We start from the raw sequence: 18,084 nt of genomic DNA, 5'->3' as shown, positions 1-18,084 counted from the left end.
TAGTAAAAACTACACAATTAATTTCTTTAAACTTCATTCAAATTGGAAGTACTACATCCTGTTGTTTGCTACCTCAGTTTGATTTCAGAAAACAAAAGGAAATTTAATCAGAATTCTCTGTTTAAATCTAAATGGTGCACCCTCCTGATATTTAGTCACATTGTACATACTCTGTCCCTTTCTCAGTGAGTGCTCACCTTAGCATGCACCTACTCATTATTGAGTTGTATAAGCCTTCCGGTCGGTTAGTGTGCTGCAGGATTCCCCTTCATATTTAGTGGTGAGTCAGACAGGACAGTTTATGGCTCACAGATGAACTAATGAAGGTAGAATGAGTGCGTGGGTGTGTGAGATGGCACTCTGAATTACTGAATGAGTGTTTGCTGGTTTTTATCATCCTCAGTAGTACTGTAAAACTTGACTAGTCATTTATTGTAAATTTTTTTTTTTTTTTTTTTTGCTGCAGTGCTTTGCTTACGGTAAATCAAAACATCTTCATTACATTAGAGACTTTTACTGGCGTTTACTGCTAACAACAAATCATACTTGCAAACATCAAAGAATTGTTAGGTTGGAAGTAGTTAGGTGCATTTTGAATAACAAAATAAATATTATATAAAAAAAAAAAATTTTATAGAATAAAAAAAAAACTGAAATCTATTTAGCTACTTTTTGTTAGTTATTCAACTTCAATTATTTTTTATTATTTTTTATTTATTTTTTAAAAACTTTTTTATCCACCTTATTTTTCCCATAAAAGCGGGCGTGGCCATTTGTAAATTTTATGGGTCTGGCTTCCGGTGTCATTCGCTTCCAACTATTTTTAGCTGTACCAAACAGCTTGATTTTGCAGACTGGTGTGTCTTACCATATTATTTTAATGTATTATCTTAATTATGAACACACTGGTTTGTATTGCAAACAGTTTTACTGTTTCCTGATCTTTGTTATTCTTCTCATTATTTCCCTACTGCGGCTAATGAACTGGAAGTCTTGCACATTCACAGAAAACGGCCTTGAAAAATAAGGTGGATAAGCAAAACAGTTAAACATCACTGATATATCATAATAAAGAGAAAAAAATACATTAATAAAAAAAAGAGTTAATCTCAGATTTCTGTAATCATAATTAATGCATTAACATCTGTAATCGTAAATATAATTTTATATTGACTTCCCAAATTAATGCAGAAAAAACATTAGACCGTATTTTAAATATTTGATTGTTTGATTGTCTTTTTTAAAGGAAAACAGTATTCACATATACCCATCGTAATGAATGTTACATTTACAGTTTAGGTCGACAGTTTACATACGTCTTGCAGAATCAGCAAAATGTTAATTATTTTACCAAAATAAGAGGGATCATACAAAATGCATGTTGTTTTTTATTTAGTACTGACCTGAATAAGATATTTTTACATAAAAGACATTTACAAAAAAAATTGTAATCCCTGTTTCAAAGTTTACATACGCTTTATTCTTAATACTGTGTTGTTACCTAAATGATCCACAGTTGTGTTTTTTGTTTAGTGATAGCTGTTCATGAGTCCCTTGTTTGTCCTGAACAGTTAAACTGCCTGCTGTTCTTCTTTTACTAAATAAAAAACATGCATTTTGTATGTTCCCTCTTATTTTGGTAAAATAATTAACATTTTGAAGGTTCTGCAAGGTGTATGTAAACTTTTCACCTTAACTGGAGCTGTTTCTTTCATATATTGTGTTTAGTGCTGGTTCTGTGTATGTAGTTCAGTCAGTTCTTATTATAAATGAGAGCTGGTGGCTGTTTTTTGCTTACTTTAAAGTTTATTTTGCGGATTGATAGATGCAATAGATCAGCACTTAACCTACACAAACTTGGAGCTGCACAACAATTCGTACTGGTCTAAATAGCAGGAATGTTAAACAAATAGAGTATAAAGGTGAACTTATGAGGACTGACAGATGAACTTTGAGTAATATTTCCCTTCTTTTCATTATTTATGTGTGTAATAAATGAGAGGCAGTGAAATGTTCTTGCGATGTGAAATGCTTGCATATTGATCCATCTCATTTGTTCCAGGGTCAAACATCACAGCTGGGTGGGCTGTATGGTGTCCCGCCTGCTAGTGCCATCTCTCACCACCACACAGTGAGTACTCTAACTGAAACTGTCTAATCAAATGGTCTGTTCTGGTTCTGCATGATGATTGCTGGTTACGGTGTTCCAGCCAACAAATTTTATATATATATATTTTTGCATATAACTTTATTCAACAAATTCTCCTCTTCTGTGTCAGTCTTCAGCACACATTTATGACCATGAGTACCACGATGTATGCGTGAAGTACTACTGACACAGGATCCAGTGCTCCAATGTAGAACGTCCATCTCTCTTAGTTCTTAGTTCTGTCGAAATCTTCAGACATGTTTATGAAGACTTTTTTATGTTCATCATGCGTCTTCCTCTGCTTGTAAACAAGATGCTTCATAACATCGCGGTTGAACCACTGATGTCTCTAGGGTTGGGTATCGTTTGAATTTGATCAATTCCGATTCCGGTTCCGATTCTGCTTATCGATTCCGATTCTTATCGATTCCTAATTCCGATTCCAATAAGATTAAAAAATCCACTAAAAAGTTTTGAGTCAAACTACCACGGAAAAAACAACAACTAGACTAATATAAATTTCAAATATTAAATTGTTAAAGAAAAGTAATAAAATAGAAACAAATCAATTAGCAATATCATAAATAAATAAAACCAAACAAATGTCAGGTACAGAAATTGAAATCAAAAGTTTAAAAACTTGATTAACATTAATGACAGGCGGCACGTTTATTAGACGCTGTCTCTTTAACACTGAAAACAGATCTAAAAATACTGTTACATATGCGTTTTCTTTCTCATCTGTTTCCGTTCACTCAAGACAAAAAACGCTGTGTTTATGAGGATATGCACGACGTATTTCACGCATAAGGGTCAATAAATGTGAAAGAGAAGTCATTTCCGGGCCGGAACAACCTGTTCCAGAACGGACACAGGTTGGGAACCCGCATCGGGACAGCTGTTCTCCATGCTCGCTCTTCAGATGTGGCGCTGCACGCAAAAAGTGTGCAAGTTCTTTTCCTTCCCGCACTTAAATAGTTTAAAAATCACATTAAAATGCAAATGCGGGAATCGTTAAGCAGAATCGAAATGCACATGTCTTATCGAATACTAAAATGGAACCGATTCTCGATACCCAACCCTAGATGTCACATGGAATTTTCTTTTTTGTGTGTAATATATGTTTTATGTGCAGCATAATTCAATTATGACAAATATGATCACCTATTTTAAACAATATGTGACCCTGGACCACAAAACCAGTCATAAGGTTAAATTTTACAAAACTGAGATGTATACATCATATGAAAGCTCAATAAATAAGCTTTCTATTGATATATGGTTTGTTAGGATAGGACAATATTTGGTCGAGATACATCTATTTGAAAATCTGGAATCTGAGGGTGCAAAAAAATCTAAATACTGAGAAAATCACCTTTAAAGTTCTCCAAATTAAGTTCTTAACAATGCATATTACTATTCAAAAATTACATTTTGATATATTTATAGTAGGAATTTTACAAAAAATCTTCATGGAACATGATCTTTACTTAATTTCCTAATGATTTTTGGCATAAAAGAAAAATCAATAATTTTGACCCATGCAATGTATTTTTGGCTATTGCTACAAATATACCCCAGCGACTTAAGACTGGTTTTGTGGTCCAGGGTCACATATGTGTTCTAAAAACCTTCCATTGACAGTGTGTTGGTAGATTCTGTAAGTAACACAAGATGGAGTGACAACATCTGTTCATGAGCCAGTCAGACATAGTTATCAGCTTTACTGTAATCCAGTGCAACAGCAACCTCTAATGTCATTTTAATAAATAACTTGGTAGTTATTCACTAAATAACAACCACTGTCTCTGTCAGACAGTGCTGAGCACCACAAGCTATTGGTGTTGACTTAAAATACTGTTGACTCCTGAATGAAAAAGCTCTCTGGCATCTTCAATCTTTCACTCTCACCCATGCTGAGAGTCTGAACAATGAGTCATCAGTTTCCTATGGTTCACACTTTGGTGTCAGGCAGATCAGGAACAGATAGAACCGGATAAGAGGTTTGCATCCTCAAAGTCAGTTTAAGTGATAAAAGGATTGTTTTTGCCTCTGTACAAGCCTGTGTGAACCTTAGAGCTTGACCTCAAGCCTGTGGTGAAGTGAGCAGTATCTCAGTGGGATTGTGGGTGGTTTGGGAAAACTAAATGAAGTAAACAGACACAGTGACATTTTTCCAGAGCACTTTTAAAAAGGATGAGTCTACAGTACCTGGCATGCTCAGATGGATTTTAAAAGAGGAATCCCTGATTTACAGCATCACACCGAATTAGAAGCCGTAATATTTAGTTTCTTCTGCCCTCTCCACAGCAGGCTCCTGAACAGGAGGTGGTCTACCTCTTTATTCCAACTCAGGCTGTCGGTGCTATTATTGGCAAGAAGGGCCAACATATTAAACAACTGGCACGATTCGCAGGAGCCTCTATTAAGGTAGGAGTTCCTGCCCACCGGAACGCCACTGCTGTCATGTTAAATTTGTAAAATGAAGGTTCCTTGTGTTTTTGTTATCTGAAGCACTCTAATCCATCTAATTTTCTGTCCTATTGCTAAGATCCTTGATTTTAATCTAACCATATCATGCTCAGATTTGGCCTAGTGCCTTAGTGTGGGTGAGTCAATCATCCGTAACCTCCTCTCTCTCTCTGTTGATTCAGCCCTGTGGGTTGCTGGGTAATCAGTAGGGGTGAGACAGTTCACTACCCATGGTTCAGAATGTGTTTGTACCTCAGTTCATTTCATGTCTAATGGCATCTTTAAAAACGAAAGAAAAATATGTATTTGTCTGTCACGCTCACCAAGAATGCATTCGAGCAAAAGAACATGAAAACTTATTTTCTGAAATATTAAATTAAATGTTTTCTGTTTTAAATTGAGAATTTTTTTATGGCAAAGTTTAATTTTCAGTTTAATTTATATATATATATATATATATATATATTAGTGGCAGTGTTGTTGATGACGATGACGAAATCATTTCGTTGACGCCACTTTTTTTCATGACATAACGAGACGATGACGAGATAAAAATGTCTCGTTGATGACTAAAACATGACGAGACGTGTGTGAGTTTTCGTTGACGAGACGAGAATAGACGAAATGATCCCCATTAAAGTCCACTATATAAAGAAAAATCCTGGAAAGTTTAACTCAAAAACCTTAATTTCTTTTCGACTGAAAAAAGAAAGACATGAACATCTTGGATGACATGGGGTTATTTAAATTCTTAGGAACTTTTAACTGTTAAACCCATACCCCCGGTTTCACAGACAAGGCTTAAACCTAGTCCTAGACTAAAATGTAAGTCTGAGCTGTTTGAACTGAAAGAAACTTGCACTGACTGATCTAAAAATATATCGGTGCCTTTGTTTTGTCTCAAGATGCACAACAGTAATGTTTTTTTCTAAGCACGTTTATAAAAATTACTTAAATATCCTAATTGAACTATCTGCTAATCCTGGTTTAGTCTAAGGCCTGTCTGTAAAACCGGGCCTTATTGTTTAGAGGCTGCCATCGTTGAAAACGGAGCCCTCTGGCGGCTGTGTGATGAGACTTCAAGAGAATAAGCTCTGTGAATGGTTCACACTTCAGATGTAGCTTTAGAAATAAAAGGAATGTTCTGTAAAGCAAATTTGTGTCTGTCAACAACATTTGTGGCATTTCGTTGATTATGTAAAAAATAATGTCGATTTATATCTTGGTATGTAAAAACAATGTGTGTACATAAATATTTTTTGTGTGTGTTCAGATCGCGCCTGCAGAGAGTCCTGACGTCACTCAGAGGATGGTCATCATCACTGGCCCGCCAGAAGCTCAGTTTAAGGTAACGGAATAAAATGCAAACTCAGAATCCTAGTATTATTTAGTGAATGATGATTGAAAAATATTTTAATTGAACTTTTATAGTTCTATTGTACCCAATAATGCCCTTGAACAATGGACATCATCGTTGCTTCTGCATTTCAGGCCCAGGGCAGGATATTCGGGAAACTGAAAGAAGAGAATTTCTTTTCTGCAAAAGAAGAAGTAAAGCTGGAGACACATATAAAAGTGCCCTCTTCGGCAGCTGGTAGGGTCATCGGGAAAGGTGGCAAAACGGTAAGAAACACAGAAGTAGTACGTATGTTCAGAAACAACATCTTACAACATAGTAGGACTGCTTCATAGAAGTGTTTTCTCTTAGACGGTGGAGTGAGCACAACGGATATGGCATCAGGCCTCAGTGTGGCATTTATTAAAAAATAAAAAATTATAAAATGGGAGAAAATAAAGTGTTCTATGGGGATTATTTATTTATTTACTTATTTCAGAAATTGAAAAACACACTGACCCTGAGCTTGAGTATTGTAAGACTTTCCATTCAAATGTGATTCAGTGTTTAATGCCAGACATACTATAGGATTCTCTGTGTACACCTTTTTGAACAACAAGGTGTTGTGTTGCGCATCCAATCGCAGCTATTTTTTCATTGCAGTGTCAATATTACTGCCATTAATCACCATTATAAATAATTGAGTCAAAAATATGTTTGCAGAAGTTAAGTTATTCTCAGAATCCATAAAACATTTAAAATAGCTTTCCAAAAAACAGTTGTTAAAGAATGGGAACATTGTTGATGAATCAAAGTTAATGTGGTGTAAAGAGTTCCTGAGAGAGCTAATACACGCCACCAGAGCAAATGATGGAAATGTTGTTAATGTCTTTGCGAATCGCTTTATATGTACTCGACAAATTTTTCTGTGTAATTTGGTCAGCAAATTTAGGTGAAACTTTTTTTAAGCTGTTTTAAAGAGAATAAACTTTATTATGGCTAAAGTTTGGTTATTGTGTTATATAACTGTTACTTTTAGTCTCAGGCTTTGAAGAGGACAGGCTGATCCAAATCAACAAGACCTGTTTCAATCAGGATTATTATGTGTTTCATGAACTGTACGTTTTGTTTCTAGAAAGTTTTTAGTTCTGTTCACTGTGACTCAGACCACAGGGCATCATTTGTAGAGTAGACAGAGGTTGCAGTTGTTGCCCGAGGGCATCACAGCAGCTTGGTCTTGACGTGGGTCATGTACCAATGAGCAACTGGATATGTGCTGCTTGTTCTTGTATAAATCTGATTGAACCACAGTGTTTGCACATTTTGACCCAACTGACATTATGCTAAGGAGTACTCTTAGGTAGTGGTGTCATCAGCTTGTTTCTCTGAACCTCTTTCAGGTCAATGAGTTGCAGAACCTAACCAGTGCAGAGGTCATAGTGCCACGGGACCAAACCCCAGACGAGAACGACGAGGTCTTTGTCAAAATTAGTGGGCATTTCTTTGCCAGCCAGGTGAATTATACACAACACGTCACTACAAATGTGGAGAGTGTTTGCTTTCACATTAAACTTTGTTGTTTTGCTTATCCACCTTTTTCTTACGTAAGAGTGTGTGTGGTCATTTGTAAATTTTATGGGTGTGGCTTGTGGTCTCATCCGCGTCCAGCTATTTTTAGCTGTACAAAACGGCTTGTTTTGCTGCTTGATATTGCAGATTGGTGTGTCTTACCATGTTATTTTAATGTTTTGTCTTAATTATGAACACACTGGTTTGTAGTGCAAACAGTTTTACCGGTTACTGCACGTTGCTATTTATTTATTTTTGTTACATGTACCAGAATTACATAATTTAATTACAAAATAAATGTGATCTGTTACAGTTACTAACAAAAAATGTGTATTTACATTACAGTTACTCATGAAAATGTTAACAATTACAGAGGGGGTTACATCTGAATATTTTTACACACATCCACATACAGATTTAGTTGATTTCTTTCTAAAATCGCATTGAATGCTTTAAAATATGAGACACCAATGTTTCAGCAATTTTGGACACAGAATAGGACACATGCTTTAATAACTCTTTTATTCCCTATTTGGATTTATGGATATGGTTAATTTAAAAAAAATATCTTTTTTTTTTTTTCCAAAACATTGGTAGATGCCAGTGTTTCCTGTCATAGCTATGCAAAGATTTGATTTCAAAAACAGTATCATAGCTAGTAAACGATATCTCATGATTTTAAATCTGTTTTTAACGATCTCAGAGTAAAAAGAAGTGCTGAGGTCTGATTTTGTGGTGGCTGTGCTTTAAAATTATATATATATATTTTTAATCTTAATTCAAGTGATGAAGGATTTTGTGTGTTGAGTGCTAATGTAAGGTTAACCCTACCTGCTTTAAATGTTTGAAAATGATTAACAGTTAGAAACATTGTTAGAAATTTAGAAAAGAAATCAGAAAGTAATCAAATGGTAATCAGTTACATTAATAAAGTAGTTGAAATAGTTACACTACTTATTACATTTTAAATAGGGTAACTTGTAATCTGTAACCTATTACATTTCCAAAGGAACCTTCCCAACACTGATGTTTAGAGGCAATGTAACATTTTACAATTTAATTTGACATTTTTAAGCAGCTAGAGTGTTGCAAACTCGGCAACTAGTGTGTAACCATACAATAGTTTTCACTAGGCTTGTGGTTATTATTTTTTTAAAAATAAATTAATACTTTTTTTTTTTTTAGCAAGGATGCTTCACAAAACTTTCTACTTCAAGCAAAATGCTTTAGTTTTCCATAAAACTATTAAGTAGCATAACTGTTAAACATTGATAATAATAAGAAATGTTTCTGAGCATTAAATCAGTATATTAGATTGATTTCTAAAGGATCATGTGACACTAAAGACTGCAAAAAAATTTTTTTTTAAATTTTGTATACTTTTTTCCCCTACTTTTATTACTTGACCATACAAAGGCCAAATGCAGTACATGAAATCACCTCTGATTGGTCAGTGACAAAGCATGTAATCTTATAGTCTTAAGGCCAGGACACACCAAGCCAACGGTCGGCTGTTGGTCAACGACGGGCCATCTGCCAGCATCTGTCGAGCTAGTTTGTTTGGAGTGTTCCCGTTAGTTTGCCCAATTCAACATGTTGAATCAGCATCGGGCCGTTGGCGTGAGTGAGAACTCTGATTGGATGCCCAGTTTAGCAAACAAGTCAGTGCCGGAGAATTAAAGAGAAAGTGATGAAAACGATTAAGTAAATGAAGGCGGCACAGACTGTTCTAATGTTACTGTTCTTACCCAAGCATTCCAATATGTGAATATTATAACAACATGAGCCACTTAAAGGCGGCACAGACTGTTCTAATGTTACTGTTCTTACCCAAGCATTCCAATATGTGAATATTATAACAACATGAGCCACTTAAAATTAGGAAATCATCAACATAACTGATATTCAAAATGGTGAGCAAGTGCTGCTTTGTTTACATTCCGTATATCCTGTTTAGGTTTCTCCTTTTGAATGACTGTGAATATACTTTTTGATAGCTGTTGATATAGAAAGCTAATTGATCTCACGCAGGCGCAGAACGCACATGTTAGCTTGTAGTCGGCTGTTGTCTGTGTGGTTTGTTCAAGTGCAGCTTTTTGGTCCAGATTCTCCCAACGTGAGACGACATCAACGTCTGCTTTTGTCGCCACTAGTCTCTTTGAAATCGACTTGGTGTGTCCCGCCCTTTTACAGCACCATCTTCATTCAGCCACCTCTCTCTTATAAAATAGAAACTGAAATCAAACATTTACCACCAAGGTTCCTACGGGGTTTAAAAAAAGTATGGAAAAGTATGGAATTTGATTTCAGTATTTTCCAAGTCTGGAGAAGTATGGAAAAAAGAAAGTGGAGTATGGAAAAATATTTGTTTCCAGACTTTTGCTCCTGTTTAGTTTTTTTTTAATAATAGAAAATTAGGAATTCATTGAACGAAAAGCGAGATTTCTGTTTCTTTAGGAATTTGTCAAATATGACTGAATAAATTCAAGGTGCATTTTTTCATTATGCAAAATGCAGGTTATAAGCATTTGGGGTTTCTTCTCACTATATTCTTAGCACCCTATTTCATAGCCTCAAGGACCTTTGCAAAAATAAAAAAATAGAGACTTCTTTGTGCGCAACTGCGCATGAAAAAAACATTAAACTTAGCATATAGGACAGTGTACACTGAGCCACCTATTGTGCCATCAGCCCATGTCGCGTTGTGGTTTCTTGGCCTCCACGGACTATACGTTAAAGAATCCCAAGGCCTTGAAAAATGGCATACTGCCCTAACGAAAACCAAATTTTAAACACTTTTTCTTACAGTACCAGTCTTTTTTTATAGACCATGAATTTGGCAAATTGTATGCCATCAGCCCGTTTCGTGTCATGGTTTCTGTGCCACCACAGAGAATGACGCAGATATTGCTACCATAAGAAAAGACAAATTTTGAGCAAGTAAATCTGTGCATCCATGTTCTTGTTTTATTCATAGTAAGATAGCAGTGATGCACAAAGGAAATAAGTTATTTAAAACTCGAAATTTTAATGCAAAAGCATGCAAAAATTCCCACGCACATGTGAATAGTTTCTTGAGGGCACAAAAAGGTTTACAGATGACTGTACTATATACCAAATATAAAGCTGAAAATAATGAACCATTTATGTTAAATATGGTCTGAAAATCTACTGAGCGGTTTGGAAGGTTGAGTCTGGAAAAGTATGGAATTTTGAAATGGAAGATGTGTAGGAACCCTGTACTACTATAAACATACTCTCCTCTGATCCCACAGACTGCACAGAGGAAAATCAGGGAGATCATCCAGCAGGTGAAACAACAGGAGCAGAAGCACCAGCAAGGCGCCTCCGTGACACACCGCTCCAAGTGACCATCAGGGCAGCCCCAGCGGGCACCTGCCAATGAATGTAGCCCTCCCAACTGGAATCAGACCAGACCAGACCGGACGAAGGGGACCGGCCGGGCAGACCAGCAGCCGTGGGATCAAAACCAAAGAATTTCTTTCTGGGGGAGATGAAGGAGCCACAGGCAGAAGGGCTCTGAGTGCACTGCCAGCTTGGGGAGGGAGGGGGGAAGGAAGCACACGGAAGACAAGTGTTCCTTTTAATGTTCAGACACACCCTGAGTTTGAGAAGAATATGTACGGGGGCGTCTGTTATCAGGACGGGAAACATCACGGTCGCCCCACATAACAATTTCTTTATAAACTTCTTAATTTAGACTTAATCTAGGGTTAACACAGATAAGACGCTCCATTAACACGTGTACACTGATGCATTTTGACTGAGTTGTGTTGCTGTTTTTTCGGGTAGGTAAAGTGTGGGTGTGCACTAGCAGTTGGCGACCGTTTTTTTTTTTTTTTTGGTTATTTTTTTGATGCGCAGATTGCGATTTCAATGATCCTCAGCAGTATTCTCACCAGTACACTAGAACAAATATACTTGTTTTGCACAAGCCATCGGGCGTGTAGTGCACATATGCGGTCGCATACACGTAACGTGATGTTTTTCAGATTTCTTGATGATGGAACAAGAAAGTTGGGAAACGTAAATGACAGAACATGTATTCGTATCTTAGCCTGTTTGCATTTCGGGACACATCATCCAGCTCAACGGATCCTTGTTACTTAGCCTGCGCGTGCCAACGGATGCCGTTTCTGTGCGTATCCTTTATTTTTTTTTAGCTTTTATCATTTGTATCTATATTTCTGTCCAGCTCTTACACTCCCTTTTTGTTTTTACGCCAGTGTTTTTGCAGCCTTTTAGTCATTTCATCGCCATCACATTTTTGTGGCGGCAGTCATTACGAGACGGACTAAGTATGTGGTAGATGTGGTTTAAGAGTCAACACCCCTTTGTTTGCTTTAGGGGGTATGAAAAGAATATAAAGCAAGCACCAGCGTCTGAAAGACAGCGCACCTTTACTGGCTCGGGCAGAAGCGAAATCGAATGTGCACCAAGAACTCTGCCTTAATCTATGCTGAAAGGAAACGAAAAGACGGGCGACTCAAAATGTGATTGGAGGGTCAGGTTGATGTGGGACGAGGAGGCACCTTATGACCTGTGGTACACACATGACCGCGTTTGGCTTTAAATCTCTTTGTCAGGGAGCTTTCTAAACGGCATGACAGCTGTGAATGTACAATAAGCAGCCTTTTAGAAAGAGCGCCACCCTGTCATGTTCAGTAAGCTGGTTGGTCGGCAAAATTGTTCTTGTTTTGTTTTGTTACTAATTCTCGGCCTGTTTTGGGAAACTGATCGACTGCTCCAACAGGATGTGCAGGCATGGATGTCTATGTGTGCTTTATTTTCTTTTTTTGACCATGGAAGCTCGTGGCCTTAAACGTCACCGGTCTGTTTCATCACAGACAGCTCCCTCGCCCAATGAAAGCTAAGCCTCATCTTCCAGACGCAAGGTTTATGCCAATACGCACAGCTTTCATTTGTGTGTATGCGTGTGTGTATATAGATATATATATAAAGAGAGAGAAATATTTATGAATCTTATTTTTTTTCCTATTTTGTGACTAGAGCTATTAATAAGAAACACACAAAAGTCTTTTTCTTTTTTTTTTGGTGGAACACTGCCATGTTATTCTGAAGGGAAGTGTTTATTTTCTTGGAAGTAGACTATGAATATCGGTAGTATACTAACAGTAAGAACAGTAATGAATCACCGCAACACTTTGATCTGAATGTGATCGGTGCGCATGTCAGTATTGTGATCTACCTCAGGCGTCAGGGTACCTCAGTCCAATCTTTAATTTCCCTTTTTTTTCTCCCCACATTTTGTATTCCTTGTAAACTGAAAGTTTTGAACATTTTCTTTTTATTAATAATAATAAAAACAGATCAAGCAAAAGATCTGAAGTCGTCAGGTCCATCTGATAAAGAATGGATCTTAAAGCGAATTTACTTTTACCGATCACAACCTCGTGATTTATAGAATGTGTAACTGAGGGGTACTTCACCTCCCGGAAAGGGGTTTTGAATGTGGATACTGATGTCTAGATCAGTGACTAAAAGACTATGAATATCAAGTATGGCTTAATTCAAAGCATTCTCAAGGAGCAACTACGCAATCCGAAGCATAAGCCAGCTTTCTATTTACATTTTATAAAAACGAGTCCAAATTCAGGAATTACAGTCAGACCAAATTTTTTAATTCAGATTTTTTTTAAATCAAGGCCTTTCGCAAAACAAAACCAGGTTGATATGAAATTTTAAAAAAAAATGTAAAATCAAAAATAAAACAGCTCTTTTTTTCTTGATGTAATTCACAATGTAACTGTTTGGTAAAAGTGTTTATTGTAATCACACAAAAATCACAAATGCAGGTATTTTGTCGCCTCAGATCTGCCTCGGATCTGCTGCCGGTTGCAGTCCTTGTGTGTTACCGCTAAAACAACAAGGCCTTTGTCAAATCAAGATGGAAGATGGTAGAAGGTCACTATGTTAGGTCCAGGTGCGTGTATTGCGATGGCTGGTTTGCTTTCATACAGTAATTCTCATGATTTGTCTGTGGACTGAACTGCAAGCTGTCCCACTCCATAGTTTTAGTTCTAACGTTTAACTGTTTTCGTAGGGGCGTGTTACTGTAGACCTGTGTAAGTCATTTTTTTACCTACTGAAGCAACTCGTCCACACTTGTCCGCAAAGAGTAGCAAAGATATCAGGTGCTGAAGGTGTTTCTATTAGCAAAGGCTAGAGGCTTCTGCTAGTTTAGCAGTTTTTCACTCAAGAAGCTTGAAGGTTCTTGACTCTGTGAAGGCTTGTAGCTAGACGAGGCTGTTATTTCCCCTGGATGATAGACTTTCTGCTTAATCTCAGGTGTTTGCTCATTGATGGAGTTCAGGTTGTGTAGCAGTATGATAACTCAGATCATTTTTAACTGTTATTGTAACTGTAACACGCCACGCTGTCGATAGACACCTATCTGATGTTCTCCACCTTTGGTTCTTAACCTTTTCTTAAGAGTTTGTATGTCAAGGCTTCGTCAGGTGTGCATCAGTCGTGCATCGGTATTTAACTTTACGGAAGCATTAGTCGATACGTGCATTAACTAACATCACACTGTTATATTGTCTCTGTAGTCTGGTAATTAAGCTGTCTCGCTATCCATTATGATATCCTGTAACGTTACGCTAGGAAGAATCAAGGTCTTTGCATTATCTTTAGGCCGAAAGTCATAGCTAATATAAGTCGAACGAATCAGGTCAGTTTAGGATAGCTGTTGTTTGTAGTGTTGGCATGAAATCTCATCGTGGTCTTCTTTGGGCCTTCGTATGGAGACTTAAAGTAGGTGCTGTTCTATGTTTATTTTTTGATATTAGAATAGAGCACAGGCACAGCTATAGTTGCTCGCGGTATGACGGCACCGTTCTAGTCGTGTTTAACTCGGGATGAGAGCAGGAAATCGGAGTGATGCATGAGAAATCAATGCAAATCATAGGCTGTGAAAACTAATTTTGCGCCTTTACCACGGCAGATCCATTCCTACGCAGCTCTCTAGCTTTTCACATTAGTTCATTTCGAGCGATGTGAAACTGAGACTGGGCTCGCTGCACTGCCTGCCGTGTCCCCTCAGCTGGATTGTGGGTAGTGGGGGGCGGGGGTGGGGGACTGAGAGCTGAACATTTTTTTTTTTTTTTTGCTAACAACCATGTTGTTTTGAAATGTAGGTGAACTGTACTGCTGATCAACATGGATTTGAGCAATAAAAATTCTTTATAAAATTCTCGTGTCTGAAGCTCATCTTGTTGGACTGGGGTTCTCCTCAAGGACAACTCTCTTCTAGCTCTTAATTTAGCACACCTGAAACTAATCAAGTCAATTCTGTGCTTACTTGATCTAATAATTGATGTTTTTTTTGTAGATTTAAGTAGCAAACAAGAATCGCTAAAATTCCTAAAGGGGTCATCTGATGCAAAACTCACTTTCACATGTTGTTTGAACATTAATGTGTGTTGGCATTTTGTGTACACAACCACCCTACAATGATAAAAATCCACCCAGTGTTTTTTTTTTAATCTTTAAGAGTAATATCCTCTTTTTAAAATCGGGTCATTCTCAGCTTCTTGTTGTTGTGATGGCACACCGTCAGAGGCCGCTCCCTCGATAGTTGATTGACAGCGTCTTACCTTAGACCTGCCCCCACCAAGCTGAAACAGTCCGACTCCGATTGCCATTGTGTCTACTCAGGTGCAGGGGAAGACAAGAATGTCTCCGATTGAGGTGTTCTGTTGTTGGATGTAATAATGAACATAGCAGTAGTCATTTAGGATAACATTACTTTCATTTTTTAAAAGGAAAGCGCTGATCCCGATCTACATATGCATCTGGGTTCATGCAAATCGTTCCTGAAGCAGCTTCGCCCACAGCAGAAGTGAGTATAAGGGTTTTTATTAGAGATGTTCCGATACCCTTTTTTCCTTCCCGATACCGATTCCGATACCTGGGCTCGGGGTATCGGCCGATACCGAGTACTAATCCGATACCTGGGTGTGTAATTATACAGCTGTAAATAATACTAATAAATTATTTTATTGTGTGCTTCAGACTTATTCCTAAATAAAACAAACATACAGTGATATATACAGTGAACTAGAGTATTTGTATTATATGACATTTGACAGTAATATTTTTTTATATAGTTAGTATTACTAATCTGGTTTTCTGACGTACATCAGCCCTGTTTATAACAGAGAATTTTGGCCAGAATTTAAAAGATTCTCACTAGATCTCGCAGCAACCTTATTCATTGTGCGGCATTTTCAAATGCTCCTCACTGGACCTCGCAGCAGTAACAGTGTTGCAAAATCAACGTTGGCTCCCGAATAAAGCTGTTCGGGGTTTGTGCAAGTTTGTTTGCATTGCAGTCCAAGCTGATAAACAGTCAGCGCTGAGCAGCTCAAACGTGTCGTGTTAGTTTCACTTTCGTTTCGAGTGCCATTTTATGTTTCTTATCTGAGACAGAAATGGCAGAGCTTATGAGTTGAACAACGCGGTGGTCGCGCCAGTGTGACCGCTCACGAAAATTACTAACACTGGCAGAAAAATTGGTCACAGTCTGGAGCCCTTTAATATTACCGCAAGTGTCCCGCGCGCTTCAGTACAAGGAGTAAACAAACCACGCGCCTGTACAATTCATTAACACAGAACCACGCATTAATTCATATTTAAACAGTCGGTTTTCGGCTTAATATTAGTCCATATCACGATTTGATTTAAGTGTAATGAACTACCTTTGATTAATGCATCAAACTTTGACAAATTCCGTGACGTTCCGCGTTAAACTGTAAATTCCATTTTGACTGGATTCCGCGATTCCGTCCGTGTTTTCCGCATCGCAGAAATCATAAAGCCCTACATATGAGACATGCCGCCGTTTTAGCGGACAAACTGCTAGCACATTTGTATTTCTTCTTCGCTGCTCTAAACAGTGGTTGCTTGTGGCAACACTGTTTGCATTCTGAGCCGCAAAGAAGAACTGGCTTCTGATTTGCTAGCGGGAATAACTTATATTTTAAGAAAATGGTATCGGATCGGTACGTGGGTTCAAGTACTCGCCGATTCCGATGCTAGATTTTTTTGTGGTATCAGCGGCATTTCCGATCAGGGGCGTCGCTGTGTCGTTCTGGGCCCTGTGCACTGACTCAGCTAAGGGGCCCCCGCTGTACTACGTTCCGGGGGGGGGGGGGGGGGGGGTTGATCCTCGGGGGCCCTCCCCACACTTGGGGCCCTGGTAATTTAGTCCCCCTTTTCCCCCAACTACGACGCCCCTGTTTCCGATACTAGTATCGGAATCGGAACAACCCTAGTTTTTATGCATCTTTGCAAACTGCTTTTTTTAATAATGTGCTTGTTGGCAAGTTTTGCTGCTAAACACAGCTTAATGCAGCTAAAGTAAACATTATGGCTCATAATCCCACATCAGAAAGGGGCGGGGCAAGCAGAGCTCATTTGCAATCAAAAGGACCATGCAATAAAATGAGTTGATTTTTTGCAGAGCTGAAAAAAAGCTAAAAGGGTGTTTTATTACACTACTATTGAGAATTTTTAACCAAAGTATATTATAGACTTTTCATTAAGACCCTAATCATATATTAAATATATATTGAGACAAAGGTCTTCTTAATGATTTTCAGTTTTGTTTAGATCAGGGGTTTTCAAACCTGTCCTGGAGCCTCCCCTGCCCTGCACATTTTGCTTGTCTCTCTCATCTAATACACCTGATTCAAATCATCAGCTCATTAGTAGAGACTGCAAGACCTGAATTGGGTGTGCCTAATAAGGGAGACATACAAAATGTGCAGGGCAGGGGAGGCTCCAGGACAGGTTTGAAAACCCCTGGTTTAGATAATTAAAGCACCAGTTTTTAAATAATGAAAGAATATGTAAAAAAAAGCACCCCTGCTGTTGGGGCTAAAAGGCACACTGACTCTGCATGAATGAAGGTATGAGAGAAAAAAAAAGTTTAGCTTCTAAAATGTACGGTTCAAAATTATTGCAGAAAATATGTTAATTTGGCCTTTTGGTTAGCCTGGAAAAAATCCAGACCCTAATCTATTAAGATTAAGGGTCTAGCATCGAGCAATGGAAAGGGCCTAACTGGAGGGGCGGCACCAAGCGTGCATTTGAAACTCTCACTGCACGCAATTGGATAACGCCACGACCAATCTCAACAATACGCCGTGTGAGCCCCATACGCTTAGCTACCAGCGGAGCTAACTGATGGATTAAACTCTTGCCGTATCCAGTCGGCAAAACAGCATAAACGTCCTTCTTGCAAAGGAACGATTCGAGTACGGTCTTTTATATGAAAAGCCAAGTCTAACTCGGTCATTGTAGCGGCCAAAGCCGTTTCAAACAACTGGTGTTCATCTGTAGCGACAGCGATCTTTCAATGTTTACTAATGATTCCGGACGCCGCAGCGCTGTCGTCATCAGTTTAGCTCGCCTCTGGCCCGCCTACATCAGATACACCGATTTGATTGGTTCCCAGAACTGCTTACGTAATGCAGTAACCTGCATCATTGCTCGATACCAGAGTGTCTTG

General features: G+C 38.1%; 1 protein-coding gene across 1 annotated transcript in view; it reads left to right on the top strand.

The window, feature by feature from the left end:
- Window positions 1–14,625, top strand: part of igf2bp2a (insulin-like growth factor 2 mRNA binding protein 2a) — a 77,668-nt gene extending 63,043 nt beyond the window's left edge. Inside the window, exons 11-16 of the mRNA XM_073845352.1 lie at window positions 2,063–2,131; window positions 4,460–4,579; window positions 5,895–5,969; window positions 6,113–6,244; window positions 7,358–7,471; window positions 10,802–14,625. Coding sequence (XP_073701453.1) covers window positions 2,063–2,131; window positions 4,460–4,579; window positions 5,895–5,969; window positions 6,113–6,244; window positions 7,358–7,471; window positions 10,802–10,897 — 606 coding nt within the window. The 3' untranslated portion in view covers window positions 10,898–14,625. The remainder of the gene's footprint in view (window positions 1–2,062; window positions 2,132–4,459; window positions 4,580–5,894; window positions 5,970–6,112; window positions 6,245–7,357; window positions 7,472–10,801) is intronic.
- The last annotated feature ends 3,459 nt before the right edge of the window (window positions 14,626–18,084 follow it).

Source organism: Garra rufa, chromosome 8 (genome assembly GCF_049309525.1).
Source record: "Garra rufa chromosome 8, GarRuf1.0, whole genome shotgun sequence".
NCBI classification, from domain to species: Eukaryota; Metazoa; Chordata; class Actinopteri; order Cypriniformes; family Cyprinidae; genus Garra; species Garra rufa.
This window is presented reverse-complemented; position numbering and strand designations above follow the sequence as displayed.